The 24,181-nt window shown below is 37.0% G+C and overlaps 1 protein-coding gene across 1 annotated transcript in view; it reads left to right on the top strand.

Annotated features, from left to right (window-relative positions):
* Window positions 1-24,181, top strand: part of LOC150076576 (ras-like GTP-binding protein RHO) — a 103,520-nt gene that overhangs the window by 11,762 nt on the left and 67,577 nt on the right. Inside the window, exon 2 of the mRNA XM_090387989.1 lies at window positions 19,351-19,517. Coding sequence (XP_090244115.1) covers window positions 19,362-19,517 — 156 coding nt within the window. The 5' untranslated portion in view covers window positions 19,351-19,361. The remainder of the gene's footprint in view (window positions 1-19,350; window positions 19,518-24,181) is intronic.

Raw genomic sequence — 24,181 nt, 5'->3', positions numbered from 1 at the left:
GACAAGTTCTTCCTAACCCGTACAAAAATATGGCTACGAATAACAAGGGAAATGTGAAAAGATCAAAGAAGGTGATGACATTAGCGAATAAAATTGAGTTAATAGATAAAATTTCTAATGGTGAAAGTTTCTTCTCAGTGGCAAAACATTATAAAATCAATGAGTCAACGGTACAATCAATCAAGAAATCGGCAGAAAAAATCTGCCGTAGTGTCCGCGAAAACGCCCTATTTGCTTCAAAAATTTTGCTCTGTAATTCGTGATATTAAATTAGAAAAATGGAAAAAGCTTTAAATCTGCGGATAGAAGACCGAACTCAAAATAAAATTCCGTTAAATTCACTCATCATTCGGGAAAAGGCAAAACTCTTTTATCAACACTTTAGTGAAACTGGTGATAGCACTGGCGGGATAAGTTTTTTTAGCTAGCAAAGGCGCTAGTTTGAAAGATTTGTTTGAAATTTCTAATAAATATTACATTTAATATTAAATTGTTTCTTATTTTCATGTCGATGCCATATGCTTGCATTTCACTATGTACTGTCTTTGTACATAGTCATATTATGAAGGAACATATAATACATACATAGACAAAATTTTAGACTAGTTTTTCTTATATATTTCTTACTATGGGAGCCATAACTCTGTATTCACGTTTTCGGTATTCGCAGAATTTCTCAGGAACGTAACCCCTGCGAATAGCGGGGGTTTACTGTACTACTCTCAAAAAGGAAGTCGACAGCAGTACCACCTTTTTACGCTGTAATCTTGGTATTAATATGACCATCAAAAAACTTATAGCTTTACATAAAAAAACTACATACCAAAACTCGCAGCTCTACATTACCATTCTTATATATGATAGCCAAATTCCATAAACATCCTGTTGGCTTTAGATTCATCACTAGTGCCAAAAAAAAGCAGCTGTTATCTTCCAGGTAAACAATTTAACTACTAACTACTATCTTCATTAATTTTCCATCCACCTGGATCATTAATAATAACTGCAACATCATTAAAATCTTTAATTCTAATGCCAACATCTTTAGTATTGAAAACTTATGACTTTACTAACTTACTTACTTCCTTGCCACATCATTTAATTATCTCTGTGCTTAATAAATTATATCTTAAATACAAGCACGTTCTACAAGTGGATGTGAGATTGTCTGGAATAATTATATCAACCTATGTATTCTGAACAATTTACATTTACGATGGCATTAGTACCTATAGACAATCTATAGGAGTTCCCATGGGCTCACAAATTTCCAGTATAGTTTCTAACTTATTTCTTCACTACTACGAAGATCTTTATACTCATAACAATCCAAACCTTAACTTCTTTGCATTTAGATATGTTGATGACATCTTGAATTTAAATAATCATTTTGAAAATATTGCAAAATTTATATATCCTACTGAACTTACCTTAAATAAAGAAAATAATGGTAACCAACACGCAAACTTTCTCGATTTAAACATTACTTTAAATAGTTCCCCTCTTCACCATACCTTGGAAGTATTTGATAAAAGAAGTCAATTTAATTTCAACATTATTTATTTAATTGGAATTCTAATATTTATATTAGAGTTCATAAAAATATCATTCATACACAAATTATACGTCTTGCATATCTTAGCAGCAATCAAGCACTTTTTGTCAAAGCTTTAAACGGCCTTTACACAAAATTACGTGTCAATGATATTCCAATTAATTTTATAAATTGTATTATTAAAAATCTAACTTCATTAAACAAAAGTTCGGATTTTTGTTAATCCTAATCAAAATTGTCTCATTTTGATTAGGATTAACACGATAATTGTACAGGTTGTATATTCAAATGGTGGTATATGACTTCTATTCTGAACGATGCTCATGCCTTATCACTTTCTAAGTTACTTTCATTTTTATTTCAATTCTTTTATTATTTTTAATTATTATTAATCGGACCTTTTTCCTCACTTTTAACTATAGAGGGCTTCCATTGTTTGTTCTACTAAGCAACTTCACCGTTGTCATAGCTTTTCCTGTTTATATTCTATTTATTAATCATGTTTATTATGCATTCTACTAATTGATGCTACATAATTTTAAAGGTATTTAATTTTATTCTTAATTTTTCTTATGCTTCTTTTCACTTGTCTTTTCGCAATATTTTCTACATCTGACATTAACAAAAAATATATCACAGGCCGTAAAATATATCATAGTGGTATTAGTTTTCCTCTTCTACTAACACCTTCACAGCCAAGCCCTCTCTAAAAGGTTGGGTACTTACACACCTAGCTTGCCTAGTATCTTTTCAAAAAATCTTTTCCTTCTCTTTACGTCTTTCTACTTTATATTCTTTTTCTGTCCGTTGAACTATTAGTGCAATACGAGGGTGATTCGGGCATTCATTCTTTTCTTATCAGAGACGTGGTGTCACACATGGGATATCAGAGACGTGGTGTCACACAGATATAAGGGATGCAGAACTGCAATTTGGGGAGTACGTCTACAGAAAGGATAGACAGGATAGGAAGGGGGGAGGGGTTATGCTATTAGTTAAGAAACACATAAAAACCAAGGAAGTGAAGCCAGTCGACATCGCTGGACAGTGCAGTGTTGAGTCAGTTTGGTGTGACATAAGCATTGGGAGATCAAAATTGAGAGTAGGAGTGTGCTATAGGCCTAATGACTCTGATGAGTATAATAAGGAACTGTACAGGGAAATAGAGTGGGCCAGTAAATTAGAGAGTCTTATAATGGGAGATTTTAATTTCCCAGATATTGACTGGAATTTGGGGGCTGGTTACTCACACACTAGCAGGGCTTTTGTGGATTTATTGGATGATTGTTTTCTACATCAGCATGTTCGGGAGGCAACTAGAGGGAGTAATACTCTTGATTTGATTATCAGCAGTGATTCTTCATGCATTAAGAATCTGCAGATAAATGAACCACTAGGTGGCAGTGATCACAGTGTGCTGAAGTGGGATTTACTCAAGGAGGTAACTACCATCAGAGGTAAAGGGAAGGGTTTTTGCTTTCGTAAAGGCGACTATGATGGTCTGAGACAGTATTTAAATTCTATACAGTGGGACCAACTGATGATGTTACCAACAGCAAATTCAAAATGGGAAGCATTCAAAGAACTTATCTTGGAAGCTACTAGGCTTTACATACCAACTAAGAAATATTGTTCAAGGTTTAGGCCAAAATGGATGTTAGATGAACTAATGAGGCATATGGCAGAGAAGAAAAATGCATGGGATACTTACAAATTAACACATGACACAGAAGCCTATGATAGATACAAGTTGATATGCAACCAAGTTACAAAGGAAGTTAGGCAGGCGAAGGCAGATTACGAGAAATCCTTGGCAAGGGATGCAAAGAAAAACAGCAAAGAGTTCTTTACTTATGTAAACTCTAGAAGGAAGGGGATGAATCAGATTGGTCCACTTGATATTGAAGGGTCAACTGTTGATGATCCTGCTCAGGTAGCTAACAAACTAAATGAATATTTTGCATCGACATTCACACATGAGGAGTTATTCAGCAAGGGGAATGCCAGAGGTGTATTCAACTCTAGCAGTAAGCTACAGAATCTTGAAATAACTGGGAGTAAAGTGGAGGAGAAACTGTTGAAGATAAACACAAGAAAGGCACCCGGGGTGGATGGGATCTATCCAGTTATATTAAAGGAGGCAGCAAAGGAAGTAAGAAAACCCTTAGCCATAATTATGAGAGCTTCCTTGGACTCAGGGGAGGTACCCATAGACTGGAAATGTGCAAATGTGACCCCAATTCACAAAGGAGGATCAAAGGCTGACACAAGTAATTATAGTGTGAGCTTAACTTCTGTTCCAAGAAAATTAATGGAGGCACTGGTTAAAGAAGCACTGCAGGATCATTTAGACAAGACTTCAGTTATAGCTCAGACACAGCATGGTTTTGTTAAGGGGAAGTCTTGCCTGACCAACTTGATTGGATACTATGATGCAGTCACAAAAGAACTGGATGCAGGGAATAACTTTGATATTATATACTTGGATCTTAGAAAGGCTTTTGATACTGTTGCACATGGAAGACTGCTACACAAATTGGAGCAGTGTGACATTGGAGGCAAATTGCTGCTATGGATAAAGGGGTGGTTGAGGGGGAGAAGACAGAGAGTGGTAATCAATGGACACTGCTCGTTGTGGACTAATGTTATTAGTGGAGTCCCTCAGGGCTCAGTGTTGGGTCCATTATTGTTTTCTGTATTTATAAATGATATTGATGATGGTATATCAAGCTTAATGTCCAAGTTTGCAGATGATACAAAGGTTGGCAGGGTTGTCAAGGACACTACTGACACTATGCTGCTGCAACAGGATCTGGAAAGGTTGAGCAGATGGGCTGAGAGGTGGCAAATGAAGTTTAACATTGACAAATGTAAGGTACTACACATGGGAAACAGCAACCCCAGAGCAACATATCAACTCTGTGGTACTACACTGACAGTGGTAGAGAATGAAAGGGACTTGGGGGTGGTTGTGCAGGCAGATATGAAGTTCTCTGAGCAGTGCAGACGGGCTGCAAGAGTAGCTCATGGAGTATTGTCAATGATATACAGGAATTTTTCCAGCAGGGATAAGGAGGTGATTATTCCCTTGTATAAGGCAATGGTCAGGCCACACCTAGAGTACTGTATACAGGTCTGGAGGCCTCATTTCAAGAAGGATGTAGAGCTGCTGGAACGAGTACAGAGAAGGGCAACAAGATTAGTGAATGGAACAAAGGGGTGCTCTTACGAAGAAAAGCTTAAGTTTTGCAAATTACAGTGTCTGGAGACTAGGCACCAGCGAGGTGATCTGATAGAGGTGTATAAAGCCTTGAATGGTTTAAGCATGCTCAATGCTGATGGGATTCTTCCTCTAGCTCAGAAAAATCACCTGAGAGGGCATAAATTCAAATTGAGGAAAGACAGATGTAGGATAGATGTGTGGAAATTTGCCTTTAGCCAGTGGGTGGTTGGTTGATGGAACAGACTTCCATCCCTTGTGGTGGAGGTTGATAGCCTAAATAAGTTTAAGGCTCAGCTGGACAGGTATTTTGAACGAACAGAGGGGTGAAGTGGAAGTGGGTTTTTTTTTTTTTTTTGGCTGATGCTGCATAAGCTTGCTTTCTTGCATCAAATGCCTCTACTAATGCTAATGCTTATTCTCGCTATCTTTGCCTCTCCTTTTTTTTACTACCTTTTCCCTCCCCTACCTTGTATTATTTCCCATTTCTATGCTGCTGCCAGTTTTTTTTTTTTTTTTCACCTTAACTTAATTCAACAGTTTTACTTAAATATACACTGCGTCTGGGGCTACCTTACACATGTTTCTGGAGGTTTTATTTTTTTTTATTATTTTTTTTTCTACAATATTATTATTCTTTAATGCTACCTCCATCAATATGGGTTTGTATAGAAACAGTGTACATGATCAGGTACATGATCAGGTGTAGCCCCCTGATGAAATACCTGATCTATGTACCAATGTATTTTTATCAATATTTTTTAATGTTCATTAATTTCCACTTCCTTCTAGCTTTTGTAAATATGATTTGGCTTGTTGATTCAGCCATTAATTCCACTTAATTTATTAGGTTCTTAACATTTTTTTTCTCTTATCTTCTTCCATTAGGCTTGGCACCTTGTTGTTAATGACTTTCCCATCTTACTTTTTCTTTTGTGAATTATTTCTAATTCTTATTTTATAGTTGTATCCTGTTTCTGTAGCCTTGCGCATTCAGGTACATCTATTTTCTTATCTTATTTTCTTCTTTTCTTTTCTCCTCTCTTTCCTTTTTTCTTTCCTATGTTTCTTACCTTTTATATATACTATATATATATTATGTGAAGTAAAAGTTAGGCAAAAGTAATAAAAATAAATAAATATGGCTATGTAGCTATCATTAGAGGCAGCAAATGCACATCCTCCACATGATGCCTAATTATATCTGATAATTAAAATAAATATGATATTTAAAAAAAAAAAAAAAAAACATCAGCCAGTAGTACGGCAATAATGCAGAGCGAAACGAAACGCAAAATAATATAAAATAAACAAACTGGGAAGGGAAAGTAGAGATAATAGGACAAAAAGGTAGTCAATAATCCCCTGTATAATTAATCAATTAAGTCATTAAACCCAATTAATAAAACATGATGTAAATTTAAAATAATGCCAATTATAAATAATTTAGCGGAACCCCCTCGAAGGTACCAATTCCAAAAGACGTGAAATATCACCAAATAAGGGTTAAAGAAACTACCAAAAAACTAAAATATTAGACTGACCATCATGCCCCATATCGAAAGAGGACCACGAGGCCAATAATGGTCATGGAATCGCTGCATTTCAATCATCATACAAATCATCGCAAAGGCAGAAATATCGAAGAACCAAACCACCCCTCCATTCTCCGATAGATCCAATGCAGAGGATTTGCATGGCGGTGGTCCTTATGCAGCGAAAAATAATCTATAGAACAGACAGCACTCTAGATCAGAGCCACACCACTGACATAATGTAAGCTTAACCAGCTTATACAGGGTGTTTCAGTTAAACGTTTCAGAACTTCTAAGAGGGGTAGGGTACATCCTGACAACTCGAAATCATATAGCAATGTGGGGCCGGAAATGCTTTCCTGAAGCGGTATTGTACACAGACGTCGTTGTGCAGCACAGATTCGATTTTCGGTCAATGAATGGGCCGGTATTATGGGAGATCACCTCATCGGACCTTACCTGTTACCGTGTCGTCTAACCGGACCTATCTACTTGATCTTTTTGCAGCAAGTATTGCCACAACTTTTGAGAGATGAACAGATTTCTGCATCGACGCAACAGACAATGTGGTTCCAACACGATGGAGCCCCTGCCCATTATAGCGGAGATGTTCGTAACTACCTGGATGTCACATTTGGTCAACAGTGGATCGGACGTGGTGGTCCCGTGCGTTGGCCTGCTCGGTCACCCGACCTATCATGTCTTGATTTTTATTTCTGGGGTCATATGAAATCGCTAGTTTATGACACCCCTGTTGACAATGCTGAGGAGCTGGTTGCAAGAATCGCAGTAGCTGCCGAAGAAATTCGAAATTCGCCTGGAGTATTCCAGAATGTTCGGATGTCCATGCGTCGGAGATGTGAGGCGTGCATTGTAGCCCGTGGAAGAAACTTTGAACACTTACTTTAATCCATGTACCTTTCGCTTCTTTTCATGTATTATTAAAACGATTTCTCACTTACGGTCTCTTTTCTTTATGGTGCTTCTGTGTACAACACTGCTTCAGGAAAGCATTTCCGACCCCACATTGCTATATGATTTCGAGTTGTCAGGATGTACCCTACCCCTCTTAGAAGTTCTGAAACGTTTAACTGAAACACCTTGTATAATAGAAAGGAAAGGAATAGATGGCAGCACAGGCGCTGCTTATTTAGCATATCAACCCACTACTACCATTAATTTATATTATGTGAAGTAAAAGTTAGGCAAAAGTAATAAAAATAAATAAATATGGCTGTGTAGCTATCATTAGAGGCAGCAAATGCACATCCTCCACATGATGCCTAATTATATCTGATAATTAAAATAAATATGATATTTAAAATAAAAAAAAAAAAACACATCAGTCAGTAGTACGGCAATAATGCAGAGCGAAACGAAACGCAAAATAATATAAAATAAACAAACTGGGAAGGGAAAGTAGAGATAATAGGACAAAAAGGTAGTCAATAATCCCCTGTATAATTTAGTCAATTAAGTCATTAAACCCAATTAATAAAACATGATGTAAATTTAAAATAATGCCAATTATAAATAATTTAGCGGAACCCCCTCAAAGGTACCAATTCCAAAAGACGTGAAATATCACCAAATAAGGGTTAAAGAAACTACCAAAAAACTAAAAATTCAGTCTATTATTTTGATATTTTAGTTTTTTGGTAGTTTCTTTAACCCTTATTTGGTGATATTTCACGTCTTTTGGAATTGGTACCTTCGAGGGGGTTCCGCTAAATTATTTATAATTGGCATTATTTTAAATTTACATCATGTTTTATTAATTGGGTTTAATGACTTAATTGACTAAATTATACAGGGGATTATTGACTACCTTTTTGTCCTATTATCTCTACTTTCCCTTCCCAGTTTGTTTATTTTATATTATTTTGCGTTTCGTTTCGCTCTGCATTATTGCCGTACTACTGGCTGTGTTTTTTTTTTTTTTTTTTTTTTTTTATTTTAAATATCATATTTATTTTAATTATCAGATATAATTAGGCATCATGTGGAGGATGTGCATTTGCTGCCTCTAATGATAGCTACATAGCCATATTTATTTATTTTTATTACTTTTGCCTAACTTTTACTTCACATAATATAAATTAATGGTAATAGTGGGTTGATATGCTAAATAAGCAGCGCCTGTGCTGCCATCTATTCCTTTCCTTTCTATTATATAAGCTGGTTAAGCTTACATTATGTCAGTTGTGTGGCTCTGATCTAGAGTGCTGTCTGTTCTATAGATTATTTTTCGCTGCATAAGGACCACCGCCATGCAAATCCTCTGCATTGGTTGATCTATCGGAGAATGGAGGGGTGGTTTGGTTCTTCGATATTTCTGCCTTTGCGATGATTTGTATGACGATTGAAATGCAGAGATTCCATGACCATTATTGGCCTCGTGGTCCTCTGTCGATATGGGGCATGATGGTCAGTCTAATATTTTAGTTTTTTGGTAGTTTCTTTATCCCTTATTTGGTGATATTTCACGTCTTTTGGAATTGGTACCTTCGAGGGGTTCCGCTAAATTATTTATAATTGGCATTATTTTAAATTTACATCATGTTTTATTAATTGGGTTTAATGACTTAATTGACTAAATTATACAGGGGATTATTGACTACCTTTTTGTCCTATTATCTCTACTTTCCCTTCCCAGTTTGTTTATTTTATATTATTTTGCGTTTCGTTTCGCTCTGCATTATTGCCGTACTACTGGCTGGTGTTTTTTTTTTTTTTAAATATCATATTTATTTTAATTATCAGATATATATATATATAAACTGAATCTTACATTAAAAAATGGGGTAAAGCATACATCAGAGGCAGCAAAGCTGCCTCTGATGTATTTTATTGTAGTTGTTCACATCTCTGCCCGTGATATTTCAGATAAAAATGGACCTGTTGCCTGTCAGAGGGGGCCGCTGTTAAATTTTATTTAATTGGCTATTCAAAATTTAATTGATTATATTTTATTATCTTTGTATTTAGGATTTCTAAATTATTTTCAAGAGTTTCTGCTCCAACAGTTTTATTCTCTTCCCTCCCTGTTGGTTTGATCGTTGAGTATAATTTCTCAATTTTCGCTCTTCTGTCTTGCCATGCTGCTGGCATTTTTGTTTATTTTTATTATTTTTGTTTTAATCATTTAAGTTTATATGATTAAAAGTTTATATATAGTCAGTAAATAATGCCTTATGCAGAGATATAAACTCTAAATATGTATTGGAACATATTTAAGCTCTACAAATGTCCAGTTAAAGTCCATATCTAAAAGTCGGGACTGATCAAGCTTTCAGCGTGGATAGGAAAAATTTAGTTGCTCCACTTTTGTAATCAAGGTATTACATTTGGGTAGCAGTAGTTTCAGCATAATATACCATATGGATAGTCTGGCAATTTACTAGATATTTGAATTCCTTGCAGGTCTTCACTTTACTTTTCAGCATTGCACCATATTTTAATTTCAGTTTACCATACTCTGCACATCTTGAATATAGAAGAAAAGAGAATTTTCAAACAAATATTCACTACGAGTGACCTTAGTGTGGGCACCACAAGTATAGGAAATGAATTTGTGATTCATAGGGGAATTACTTGCAATCATCCCTATGTGAGTCGTGCAGTCTTATTTCAAAGCATCCTTGTAGATAAAAAAAAAATGTTCAGCACAATATAATTGCAAGTTACAGCAGGGTATAATTAAAATCATGCCATGGGATTGCCTTAGGTGCCTATTCTGCAATAAATAAGTTTCTATGTGATGAGGGAAATGCATAGGTTGTCTTATTTCCTTTTCTTTTATTATTTATTAATTATTTATTTTATTATTATTATTTTACTCTTTTGTTTTTTTTTTTGCTCGTGCAGCATAAGCCTTAGGCTTCCTTGCACCATATAGCCATTATTAATACTTACTAATACTAGATGGTAGATGACTCTTATCAACCATTGCAATACATCCACTTTCTTTATTGGATGCTTAAAGAGGTGAAACTCGATTAGTTTTGAGAGCAAAGTTTTCAGCATCCCCTCCCTCCCAATCCCCTTCAAACCATGCACGGTTTTTTAACCATTAAAACCATTTTAAAATTTGCACGGTTTTAAAATTTGCACGGTTTTAAAACCATTTTAGGGTTTTCATTAAAAAAAAATTAACAAAACCATTCCAATAACCCATCTAGAGGCCAATTATGACAATGGAGATGTGCAAATGTTTCTCCAATTCACAAAGGAGGGATTGAAAGGTGACATAAGTAACTAACACCTATTAGTTTAACTTCTATTCCGGGGAAAATATGGAGTTGCTGGTTAAAGAAGCACTGCAGGATCATCTAGACAGGAGTATAGTTAGTTCAGACACAGCATAGGTTTGTTAAGGGGAAATCTTGTCTGACCAATTTGTTTGGTACGATGTGGTCACAAAGGAATTGGATGCAAGAAATAATTTTGATATCATATACTTTGATTTTAGGAAAACTTTTGATACTGTTGCACATGGAAGACTACTGTACAAGTTGAGGCAGTATGGCCTTAAGGGTAAGTTGCTACAATGGATAAAGGCTGGTTGAATGGGAGACGACAGAGAGTGATAATCAATGGACATTGCCCTGTATGGACTGATGTTATTAGTGCAGTTCCCTGGGGGTCTGTTTTGGCCCCATTGCTGTTTTCTGTATTTATCAATGATATCGATTTAGTATATCAGCCTTATTGTCCAAGTTTGCAGATGATACAAAAGTTGGTAGGGTTGTTAATGACATTAAGGGTGGTATCCTACTGCAACAGGATCTAGAAAAGTTGAGCAGATGTGCTGAGAAGTGGCAACTGAACTTTAACATTGACAAATGCAAAGTACTGCATATGAGTAGCAGTAACCCCAGAGTAACATACCAACTGTGAGGTACTACACTCAGGTAGTGGAGAATGAAAAAGATCTGGGGATAATTGTACTGTTAGATCAGAAGTTTTTTTGAGCAATGCAGATAGGCTGCTAGAGTAGCTCATGGGATCTTGTTAATGATATATAGGAATTTTCCTAGCAGGGATAAGGAGGTGATTATCCCCTTGTATAAGGGAATGGTCTATTATTTTAGAACAATGGTTCTATAGTAACTCCATAGGGATTAGCTGGTTACAGAAGGACTAACTGGTTCTAAGGAACTAAGTTTTCTCTCCTGCTTGTTTCAGTATACTCAATCATTTTTTCCCTTTAAAGGAGTGCAGTGTTTAATTTTTTATTAGATTTGTGCCTTTCTCCCAAGAAATCAGCTGTAGAATAAAGTGTGCTTTTTTTTCTTTTCTTTTTATAATGACTAACAATTAAAGCAAATGTTTCTCAGGTGTTTATTACAGCTTTGTTACTTTTGCTTTTTTAATTATGTACTATATGGCTGTTAAATACTTTGATAAGTCAAACAAGAAAGTGTGTAGGTTAATGCATTCAACTTCATTGTGGGTGGTGGTGATAACCTATCTTCACTAATTATGTTGATAATCATATTTATATCTTTATGTATTCTTCCATAACTCTTGTTTTGACTTTAACTTTTTGTATGCCCTACCCTACCCACTTATACACCAGAGAAAAAAATGAATTGTCACCTTGACTTTAAAAAGTTATGTATATTTGTCTCTAATTAGTAATAATTTAGAAATCTTGAATGTAACACCACACACTTCTCAGCCCATTTTGTCCAATTTTTCTAGATCTTGTTGCAGTAGCATAACCTGATTACTGACATCGACCAACATTTGTATCATTTGCATCTTCACAATCATTAATAAATATTGAAAACAGTCCTCAGGACTCCACTAATAAGATTAGCCCAAGAATAATGGAGCCCACTGATAACCACTCTGTCGTCTCCCACTCAAAAAACCTTTTATTCATAGCAACAACTTGCCCCTAATGCCCTAACATCAATTTGTACAAGTCTTTCACAAGAAGAGTATTAAAACATTTTAAAATCTAAGTATATGACATCAATATTATTCTTTGCATCCAATTCCATTGTTACTGCATCATAGTTTGCAATTGTATTGGTAAATTGGCTGATTGATAAATATATAACTGTATTCCTGTCTAGAAGGTCTCACATTACTTCCTTAATCATATTTTCCCTGAACAGAAGTCAAACTTAAATCTTTGTAATTACTCATATCCCCAGGGGGCTCACACCTGGTGAGTATGGGCTTGGCACACCCAGGGTCCTCAGCTGGATATCATCATTCTCCTCTCTCTCTCTCTCTCTCTCTCTCTCTCTCTCTCTCTCTCTCTCTCTCTCTCAGGGTAACTCTGGAATTTTTTTTTAGCTGGTGCAGCATAATCCTGTGGCTTCCTTGTACCATATGGCTAATAATAATTTACCCTTTGATTCCCCTCTCTCCTTTGTGAATTGGGAAGACTTGCACTTATCCAACCATAGGGACTGCCCATAACTCCAAGGATGCCCTCATAATTATGGCTAAAGGTTTGCTTACCTATTGAGCCAAAGTAATTTGGCTCTCTATTGTAATTTGGTATACTTCTGGTATTGCTGTTTCTAAAAAAAATTCCTCATGTACAAATTCAAAATACCTATTCAGTTTGTCAGCAAGATCATAAACAATTATACCATTGATCCCTTGCCTTCTAGTTATATTAGTCTTTCATTGCTAAGTAAAGAAGTCTTTGCTACTTTTCTTTACGTTCTTTCCCATACCTCTCATAATCTAAGAGATTATGAGAGCTCCCCCTTTTTCATGAATTAACTGCATAACAGTTTACACATAATGTAGGTTCCTTCTCTGCCAGTAGTCTTATCAGTTAATCTGACATGCATTTAGGTATAAAAAGTATAAATGTCATCTCAATGAATAAAATTACAAACAGTTTGAGGCCACTTTATGAAAGAAAAATTCCTGTCATTTATATCTTTAACAATAGTTAAATCTTTAAATAGATCCCACAAAAATACACTGCCACTGCCACCTAGTGGTTCCTTTATCTGGCAATTCCTAATGTACAATGAGTCACTGTTGATAATCAGAACAAGAGTATTGCTTTCTCTCATTGCTTCTCTAATATGCTATTGTTTCTGTAGAAACAAGGACTTCCTAATTCATTTCACAAATATATGTGGTCTCAATTCTAATCTCAACGATGTCCATTTCCACTTGCAGTCTGCCATACCCATGTACTTTTTCTGACAGAATCTCAGTTATCGGTTGATTCAACTACTGCTCATCTCAGATGTTCAAATTATTTGCTGTATGATTCCTTTCGCCTCAAAGGTGGTGCATATGTCCATTCTGATATTCCCTGTGAGAGACTTGGCAATTTGGAATCTCCTCTCTTTGATCTTCTCTGGCTTACAATCTCTCTACCTCATTGTGTCAAATTCATCTGTTGTCTCTACCATTCTCCCAACTCCACTAATCACTTGGAGCTCTTTGACTTCCTCTCTTTGCAACTTTCTCCAGTCCAACTTTCCTGAGGTAATTTTCCTTTGGTGATTTTAATGTTCACAACTCCAGCTGGCTTCCGTTTTCTAGTCATACCGACCCAGCAGGTCGAGATGCTGAGGCTTTTGCAATTACTAATGACCTAGCACAGATTGTTCATTTACCTATGTGAATACTGGACAATCCTAATCATATAGCCAATACGCTTGATCTTTTTCTCACAAACAACCCTTCTAAGTACACGGTCGAAGTGAGAGGTCCTTTAGGCACTTCAGATCACAACTTGGTGATTGTCTCTTCTCCAATCGAATCTTTATCTCATGGCTATTCCCAACCTCGTGTTGTTTGGCATTACAAGAATGAAAATGGGATAACCTGCGAGACTTCTTTTCTTCTTTTCCTTGATCGGATTACTGTTTCAAAACTTCTGATGTCAATGTTTGCTCAGATCGTGTCAGTGAAATTATTCTTGCAGGAATGGTATCCTTTATCCCACACTCCACTTTAAAATGTCGTCCTTTATCTAAACCTTGGTTTCCCAATAAATAAGCTAAGTCTGTTCAAGAGAAGAATGTTGCATATCGTAATTGGCTTGTTTCTAATTCTTCAGTCTAAATTTTCTGCCTACACCAAAGTTCGCAACAATTGTAAAGCAGTTATTAATCAGTCCAAACTAGAGTTTGAACAGGCGAAGAGTAGAAAACTTGCTTCTTGCCCTAATGGTAGCCGAGCATTCTGGTCTCTTACCAAAGCTATTGGCCGCAACTTTTGCCCCTCTCTGCTCCCACCTCTGTCCAAACCAGATGGTTCTGTAGTCACTTCAGCCAAGGATAAAGCTGACCTGCTAGCATCCCATTTTACTTCCAGCTCATGTATTAATGATCTTGGTAAAACACCTCCCACCATTCCCAACATGCTCCATTCAATGCCTCCTGTGGTCTTCTGTCAAAAGGATATCAGAAGGATTTTGATGAATCTTGATTCTAAGAAAGCTCCAGGTCCTGATGGTATTTCTCCACTTGTTCTCAAAACCTGTGCTCCTGAACTTACTCCTATTCTTTGCCACCTTTTTTCACTTTCTTATTCCAAAGGTGTTTTTCCTTCTGCTTGGAAATTTGCTCGTATCCAGCCAGTTCCTAAAAATTGTGACAAATCCCTCCCATCCAATTATCGTCCCATTGCAGTTACTGCTACTCTTTCTAAAGTAATGGAGAAATCAATTAACCGCCAACTCTTAAACTACCTAGAAACCTTCCGTCTGATCAACGATCGCCAGTATGGATTCCGTCAGTGTCGATCCACAGGTGAAATTCTGGCTTATGTTACCCATTTATGGACTAATTCAATGGAAAGGTTTGGTGAAAAAGTAGTTGCTCTTGACATCTCAAAGGCTTTTGATCGTGTTTGGCATAAAGGTCTTCTAAACAAGCTTCCATCTTATTGCCAATTGTTTTTAGTAATTGGTTATCAAGTTTTCTCTCTGATCGCTCACTGAGGGTGATGGTAGATGGCTCTGTCTTCTAACTTCTCCACTAATGCTGGTGCCCCCCCCCAAGTTTCAGTTCTTTCCCCCACTCTTTTGCTCTTGTATATCAATGACATTCTTCCATTGACTGGAAATCCTATCCATAGTTTTGCCGATGATAGCACATTGCATCCAACTTTCCATTTTGAGAAACCTTGTCTTGCTCAATCAGCTTCAACTTCTCGAAAATCTGCTACCAATTCCTTAAATGCCGGTCTTCAGGTAATTCTCCAGTGGAGCAAAGACAACTTAGTTGATTTCAACCCTTCTAAAACTGTCTTGTCTTATATCTCGCAAAAAGGATTCTTCTGCTCCTGTGCTTATCTTTAGTGACACTCCGATTTCTAGGCAAAATGATATATCTCTTTTGGGGATTACCCTGACTTCTAATCTCTCTTGGCACAAGCACATTACAAATATTGCTTTCTCTGCATCTAAAAAACTCGGTTTTCTCTTCCGCTCTCGGCGTTACTCTTCTTCCAAACAACTGTTCACTCTGTATAAATTGCAAATCCGCCCTGCCATGGAATATTGTTCCCACATATGCGGTGGTGCCCCCAAAACCTCTCTCAGGATTCTTGATTCCATTCAGAATTGTGCAGTTAGGTTAATTAATGATTCATCTCTAACAGAGTCTCTCCACTCGCTTTCTCATAGACGTTCTGTTTCTGCTGCTTGCCTCTTCTACAGATACTTCCATGGGCATTGTTCTTCTGAATTGGTTTCTATAATTCCCGCTCTCTCTCTCTCTCTCTCTTTCTTTCTAAACAGTCCGAACACGTGCTGCCAACAGCTAACATCCATTTACTGTCCAACTTCAAACTCACAGGACCAACTTTTCATCTTCCTCGTTTATTCATTCAACTGCCGTTTTTTTTGGAACAACCTTCCTTCATACGTATTTCCTGAAAATTAGTCTACAGAAGTTAAAGTCCAATGTCAACAAATATCTTCTTTCGTCTTCTCAACCTCCAACCCAAGCATGGTACTAAGTACTATAGGTTCTAATACCTCTCTTGTTTGGGATTTACATAAAAAAAAAAAAAAAAACTTCAAGTTCCCAATAAGCAAATTGGTGATATTGTGCCAGTTGATCACCTAGTGTTAGTATTATATTATAGTATTTTATTATTATATTGTTACTTTATATTGGTGTTGGGAGTGGTACTGTGTATTGTTTGTGGAGGGGAAGTGCCCGAAATTTTCAGGAGACTAAACAGGTTTCATCACTTCAAGCCTCCAATAAGAAAAGGAGTGGTACTGCACCAGTTACTAATACTAACTAGTACCACTACCGTGCATAGGTTGAAGGAGAGGGGGGTGGGATGTCAGAAAAATTTTGCTATGGATACTAAACATGGGTTTTTCCACTGCAAGCCTCCAATAAGAAAAGTGGTTGTATTGCACTGGTTGATGAGTCTAGTATCTAGTGTTTTATACTGGTAAGTACTGGTATTGTATTAGTAGGGGTACTAGTTGGTTTGGTGTTTTTTTTATGACAAAAAAATACTAGTTAGTGTTAGTAAACATAGTATTATTCTTGAAACAAAGGCCTCGCTCAACCTTTTGTTATTTGAGCGTGACATCCTTCATATCATGTCGAAAGCTTAAAACTTAATGTATTTTGTTTCAGTATGCTGCTGGCTTAGGGTACTAGTGTGGATTCTTACCAAGAGGGTAAGAATCCCCAGTTATTTGAGTTCTGTTAGTTATTTTATTTATTTTTTGGGGAATCATGCATCTATATGGCAGTTTGATGAAGTTGCTTGAAATACTGTAATAGAGTTGTGTAAATAGTTAGGTGATATATAGAAAAGGGCTTGAATTGAGAGGGGATATTGTAGAAAGTCAAAAAATTTTCCTGTTGAGAGATTAGTGATTGGAATAAAATCTTCATATTCTGGCATGAACCAAGTCAGATGAAGTAACAATTAATTTGACAATAAATGCAATCATTAACCCATGTAGTCCCACCTAATTCAAAAACACGAGAGGAAGTGACACTGTCACTTCCTCTCGCTAGTGGATGAACCTGCCGCTTGGCAGGAATATAGGTACACTGCATTCACATTGACGGTAATTCGATGTCAGTATGTCAGTATTTCCTCAGTATGAGGAAAGTTGGTATTTTATTTTATTTTTTCTGCTGCTACATAAGCTTGCTTTCTTACATCATTTTGCCAGTACCAATATGCATTGTATATGAATCAAATGTATGAAAAACCTTGACATGTTATGAATTTGCTTATCAACTTCATGATGAGCTGCTTATACTAATCATTAAAATTAGACTTTTGTTTCCTGATGTATAATCTCCCCAGTGGCTGGATCTAGCCATTAGCTCCCAGTGGCTAGATCCAGTAACTGTAGTGCTGTCCAAATAGCCATACAACGCTCCAATAGCTATGTATCTAGATTATATACGTAGTTTAAATACACTGAAAGGACAGAATTCATGGGATACCTGGTTCTGGGCAATGCGACACTGTCACTTCCTCTCGCTAGTGGATGAACCCACAGCTTGGCAGGAATATAGGTACACTACATTCACATTGACAGTAATTCGATGTCAGTATGGATAAACACGGTTTAACCAACTTTGGAAGAGGAATGGTAGTGGGTGCCTGATGCCTATCGCAGAAGTGGTAAAGAAATTGCATTATCTCTGTTCGACAGTAACAAGAGTGTATCGGGAATAGCCATTTCTGGAATAACATCTCATCGTGGACAGAACTGTGGTCAGATAAAGGTGGTAGATGAACGTGGCCGTCAACGTCTATCTCGCATTGTTTCAGCCAACTAGAGAGCAACAGTGGCACAAATCACTGCAGACATTTTATCATTAGCATTAGTATAGGCACATGCTGCAAGAAAGCAAGCTTATACAGCATCAGCCAAAAAAAAAACCCTTCCCATTTCACTGATCCATTCATTCCAAATGTTTGTCTAATTCTGCTTGAATTTATTTAAGCTATCAACTTCCACAACAACAGATAGAAGTTTGTTCCAGCAATCAACTGTAATCTAAGAAAGAGGAAGAATCTCATCAGCATTCAGCCTGCTCAATCCATTCAAGACATTATACACCTCAATCAGATCACCTTGCAGATGCTTAATCTCCAGAAGCTGCAATTTGCAGACTAAGCCTTTCTTCCTAAGAGCACCCCTTTGTTCCGTTCACCAGTCTTGTTGCCCTTCTCTGTACTTGTTCTAGCAACTCTACATCCTTTCTGAAATGAGGTTTCCATACCTGTACTCAAGATGTGGCCTGACCATTGCCTTATACAAGGTGATAATCAGCTCCTTATCCTTGCTCGCACAATTCCTGTTATCATTGACAAGACCCCATGAACTACTCTGGCAGCCTGCTGCATTGCTTGGAAAACTTCATATCTGACTGCACAATTCCTCCCAGATCTTTTTCATTTTCTACCACCCTAAATGTAGTGCCACACAGTTGGTATGTTTCTCTGGGGTTATTTCTACCCATATGCAGTACCTTTACATTTGTAAATGTTAAACTTTAGTTGCCACTTCTCAGCCCATCTGCCCAAATTTTCTAGATCCTGTTGTAGTAGGACATTACCATTTCTGTCAAGCTATTTGCACAAATTATCTTTACAGTTTCACATGGGTCAAGGTGTTTTGGGATATTTTAGGGTATGTAGTTCAGTCTGGCTTTTATTGCTCTCCTCTATGGGGAAACAAGTTCTGCAGTTGAATTTCTAATACAAGAAAGAAGTCCTGTTTGCTTATTTCTGCATAGCAACTTAGCAAAAAAAATTTTTTTAAATAAATTAAGTTAAATTAAATTATAATAAATTATGAATATATTTTTCTCTGTTTTTTAAAATTTTTGGTATTACCTGTATATGCAATAAATATCATAAAGAAGTCTAATATAAATTAATGTAAATCTTGTAATTATCAATTTGAAAATCAGACGGCACGTGGCTAAAATTTATGATAATACAATAAAATATTAACATTTTTACACATGATTATTATATTTATATATTATTGTAATTTAATTCCGTAATACATTATTTATTATTATTTTTTTTAATTTCAGAATCTAGATACATGGCTGCAATAAGGAAAAAACTAGTTATAGTTGGAGATGGAGCATGTGGTAAAACTTGTCTTTTGATAGTTTTTAGTAAAGACCAATTTCCTGAAGTTTATGTTCCAACTGTTTTTGAAAATTATGTGGCTGACATTGAAGTTGATGGAAAACAAGTGAGATATTTGGTTACTAGTGATTATCATTGTGATATTGAGCATGATTTAATCTTGATCTAATGAATAAATTGGCAAATTACTTGAATTTCATCCTTAGGAAAAGAAAAACATTTTTTTATGTAGATAATTAATGGCTTTAGGCCTTTATAATATAAAAAAAAAAAAAGAGGGTAAAGCGCAGCCATTTTCAACCCACTGCAGGATGGAAGCCTCCTCAACAATTCATGCTGAGGGAAATGGACCATAATCTGCCACGCTGGTCCATTGCGGGTTGGCAGATCGACCGTATTCAGCAGCCAGAGGCTTGAACCTTGGTCTACTCAAAGAGCGTGTGCTGCTGCACTCCTGCTTCTGACCACTCGGCTACGGAGCCAGGTCTAAAGGCCATTAATTTAGCTGAAGTGTATACTTATTAAATGGATGAAAAAAAAAAAAAAAAAAAAAGTTAATTGACATTTGGAAAGGTGTCAGTAAACACCTGAAATGGCTGTCTGGGTAATGACACATTTATTAAATATCAGTATACTTCTTCTTTGGAAGCAAAGGAGAGGTATATTGCTAAAAGAGATAAGATGCATGCTATTTATTTATTTATTTATTTTTTAGGTTAGGAAGGAAGTAAGTTAGTTATCTTCACAGTATAAGATTACATTTTTTACCAAACTTGGGTTGCTTTCTTGCTAATATACATAATGTATTGACATTAATACTATTTTCTTAATATATTCAGAAACATCTACAGGATATCACGTTAAGTTATACTAATAATAACTATATTATTGTGTGAAGCACAATATTATTGTGCTTCACATATTATTGTGTGTGCAAACACCGGAATAAACATTATATTGTGGTATCTGTTTTCATGTATAGCATTACTACCATCCAGCATAAAAGGGAAGTGCAATGCTTATTTTGATGACAATTCTTCATGGAAATAAATAATCAATGGAAAATCTAGTCCCTTTTGTTCTTTAAACTATTAATTTTAATGTGTATATTTAATTCTTTTATTTCCTAAGGTGATATTAATGATTGTAATAAGGGCTGTATCCCAGGGTCAGTGTTAACCAGAGGATTCACAATAAAAAAAGGAAAGAAAGAAAGAAAAATGGCACAAAAACTCAGTTTATACAATAGATAATGTAATTTAAGCAATAGTTCAAAAATCTATATGAACAACCTGATCAAGATCTTGATCCGATTGTTCATATAGACAAAATTGCAAACCAACAAGTTCATCTTTAATTCGATAGGGTTGCATTGAAGAATATTGCAGAACTTGTGTATTCAAGGGAAATTCTTCACTTTAGTAAAACTGAGGAAATCATCCTTTGCTGAAGAAGTTTCAATAGTCTGATGATAGCCTTTAGCTTCTACGGCGGGTTGATTCAGCCTTTTGATAATGATTTTGACAGTCCTTTAAACTAAAATTCTGTGCTGCCACCACGGATGTATTCTATTTGTTTTCCCTGCTCATGGACTGTAGAAGTACTGGTATTTGTGGTAATGCATATGGGATGTATTTTAAGCAAACTGTTGCTATTACATCTCTTACTTATTGGAGATTTGAAGTGGTGAAAACCATAGTAGAGCAAAGCTCTGGCATCTTACCTCCTCTTCCTCTTTTATCCTGTAGTATGGTCATATCTTTTGATGTTGAGAGGCATCATGGTGAGACCAAATATTCCTTAAATTTCAAGGTTGCAGCTTTAAAATTGTTTTAACAGGCTGGCCACTAGATAGTACACTGGACTGAATCTAGATATGGTTTCTGAGCAGTGCAGACAGGCTGCCAGAACTGGTCATGGGGTATTGTCAATGATATACAGGAATTTTGCTAGTAGGGGAAAAGGTGGTGATTATGCCTTTGTATAAGGCAATGGTCTGGCCACTCCTTGAGTACTGCTTGCAGGTCTGGAGGTCTCATTTTAGGAAGGATGTAGAGTTGTTTGGCTGACTACAGAGTAGGGCAACAAGATTAGTGAGGGGCATGAAGGGGTCCTCTTACATTCATTTGCTTAAGTTCTGCAAATTATAGCATCTGGAGACTAGGCACCTGAGAGGAGATCTGATTTTTTTTTTTTTTTTTTTTTAATGAAAACCCCAAACACGAGAGGTATTAGAACCTATAGTACTTGGTACTGTGCTTGGGTTGTAGGTTTAGAAGACAAAAGAAGATATTTTTTGATATTAGATTTGAACTTCTGTAGACTGAAATTTTCAGGAAAAACGTACGAAGGAAGGTGGTTCCAGAAAACAGCACTTGAGTGAATAAACAAGGAAGATGAAAAGTTGGTTCTGTGAGTTTGAAGTTGGACAGTAAATGGATGTTGGCGGCATGTGTTCGGACTATTTTGAAAGAGAGAGTGGGAATAATAGAAGCCAATTCAGAAGAACAGTGCCCATGGAAGTACCTGTAGAAAAGGCATGCAGCAGAAACAGTACGTCTATGAGACAGCTAGTGGAGAGACTGTTAGAGAGGAGTCATTAATTAACCTAACTGCCCTCTTCTGAAAGCAATCTAGAAGCCTGAGAGAGGTTTTTGGGGCACCACCTAGATGTGGGAACAATATTTCATGGTAGGGAGGATTTGCAATTTATACAGAGTTTGGAAGAAAAGTAACACCGAGAGCGAAAGAGAGAAAACCAAGATTTTTAGATGCAGAGGAAGCAATATTTGTAATGTGCTTGTGCCAAGAGAAATTGGACGTCAGGGTAACCCCCAAAAGAGATATCAACTTGCCTAGAAATCGGAGTGTCACCAAAGGTAAGCATAGCATTAGTAGAGGCATGTGGTGCAAGAAAGCAAGCTTATGCAGCATCAGCCAAACAAAAAAAAAAAAAATACTTCCACTTCAGCTCTCCGTTCGTTCGAAATACCTGTCCAGCTGAGCCTTAAATTTATTTAAGCTATCAACTTCCACAACAAGGGATGGAAGTCTGTTCCACCAACCAACTGCCTGCTGGGCTAAAGACAAATTTCTGCACATCTACAAAGTATCCTACATCTGTCTTTCCTCAATTTGAATTTATGCCCTCTCAGGTGATTATTCTGAGCGAGAGGAAGAATCCCATCAGCATTGAGCGTGCTCAAATCATTCAAGGCTTTATACACCTATCAGATCACCTCGCTGGTGCCTAGTCTCCAGACACTGTAATTTGCAAAACTTAAGCCTTTCTTCATAAGAGCACCCCTTTGTTCCATTCACTAATCTTGTTGCCCTTCTCTGTACTCGTTCCAGCATCTCTACATCCTTCTTGAAATGAGGCCTCCAGACCTGTATACAGTACTCTAGGTGTGGCCTGACCATTGCCTTATAAAAGGGAATAATCACCTACTTATCCCTGCTAGAAAAATTCCTATATATCATTGACAATACACCATGAGCTACTCTTGCAAGCCCGTCTGCACTGCTCAGAGAACTTCGTATTTGCCTGCACAACCACCCCCAGGTCCCTTTCATTCTCTACCACTGTCAGTGTAGTACCACAGAGTTGATACGTTGCTCTGGGGTTGCTGTTTCCCACGTGTAGTACTTTACATTTGTCAATGTTAAACTTCGTTTGCCACCTCTCAGCCCATCTGCTCAACCTTTCCAGATCCTGTTGCAGCAGCATAGTGTCAGTAGTGTCCTTGACAACCCTGCCTACCTTTGTATCATCTGCAAACTTCGACATTAAGCTTGATAACCCTCATCAATATCATTTATGAATACAGAAAACAATATTGGACCCAACACTGAGCCCACGAGCAGTGTCCATTGATTACCACTCTCTGTCTTCTCCCCCTCAGCCACCCCTTTATCCACAGCAGCAATTTGCCTCCAATGCCACACTGCTCCAATTTGTGCAGCAGTCTTCCATGTGCAACAGTATCAAAAGCCTTTGTAAGATCCAAGTATATAATATCAAAGTTATTCCCTGCATCCAGTTCCTTTGTGACTGCATCATAGTATCCAATCAAATTGGTCAGGCAAGACTTCCCCTTAACAAAACCATGCTGTGGCCGAGCTATAACTGAAGTCTTGTCTAAATGATCCTGCAGTGCTTCTTTAACTAGTGCCTCCATTAATTTTCCTGGAACAGAAGTTCAACTCACAGGTCTGTAATTACTTGTGTCAGCCTTTGATCCTCCTTTGTGAATTGGGGTGACATATTTGCACATCTCCAGTCTGTGGGTACCTCCCCTGAGTCCAAGGAAGCTCTCATAATTATGGCTAAGGGTTTGCTTACTTCCTTTGCTGCCTCCTTTAATATAACTGGATAGATCCCATCCACCCCGGGTGCCTTTCTTGTGTTTATCTTCAACAATTTCTCCTCCACTTTGCAGCCGACCGGGCTAGCCGAGTGGGTAAAGTACCTGACCGGCAACCCAAAGGTCGCGGGTTCGATTCCCGCCTCGGGCTTGGATCAAAGTACTGCAAAAACCTTGGGAGGTGCAATATGGCCACAGAAGCCGATGCGCCAACAACTACCAAATCAAAAAAATCAAAAAAAATCCTCCACTTTGCTCTCAGTTATTACAAGATTCTCTAGCTTACTGCTAGAGTTGAATACACCTCTGGCTTTCCCCTCGCTAAATAACTCCTCATGTGTGAATGTCGATGCAAAATATTCATTTAGTTTGTTAGCTACCTGAGCAGGATCATCAACAATTG

The sequence above is a fragment of the Mastigoproctus giganteus genome, chromosome 13, assembly GCF_048544385.1.
Source record: "Mastigoproctus giganteus isolate SK-2022 chromosome 13, ASM4854438v1, whole genome shotgun sequence".
In the NCBI taxonomy this organism is placed as follows: Eukaryota; Metazoa; Arthropoda; class Arachnida; order Uropygi; family Thelyphonidae; genus Mastigoproctus; species Mastigoproctus giganteus.
This window is presented reverse-complemented; position numbering and strand designations above follow the sequence as displayed.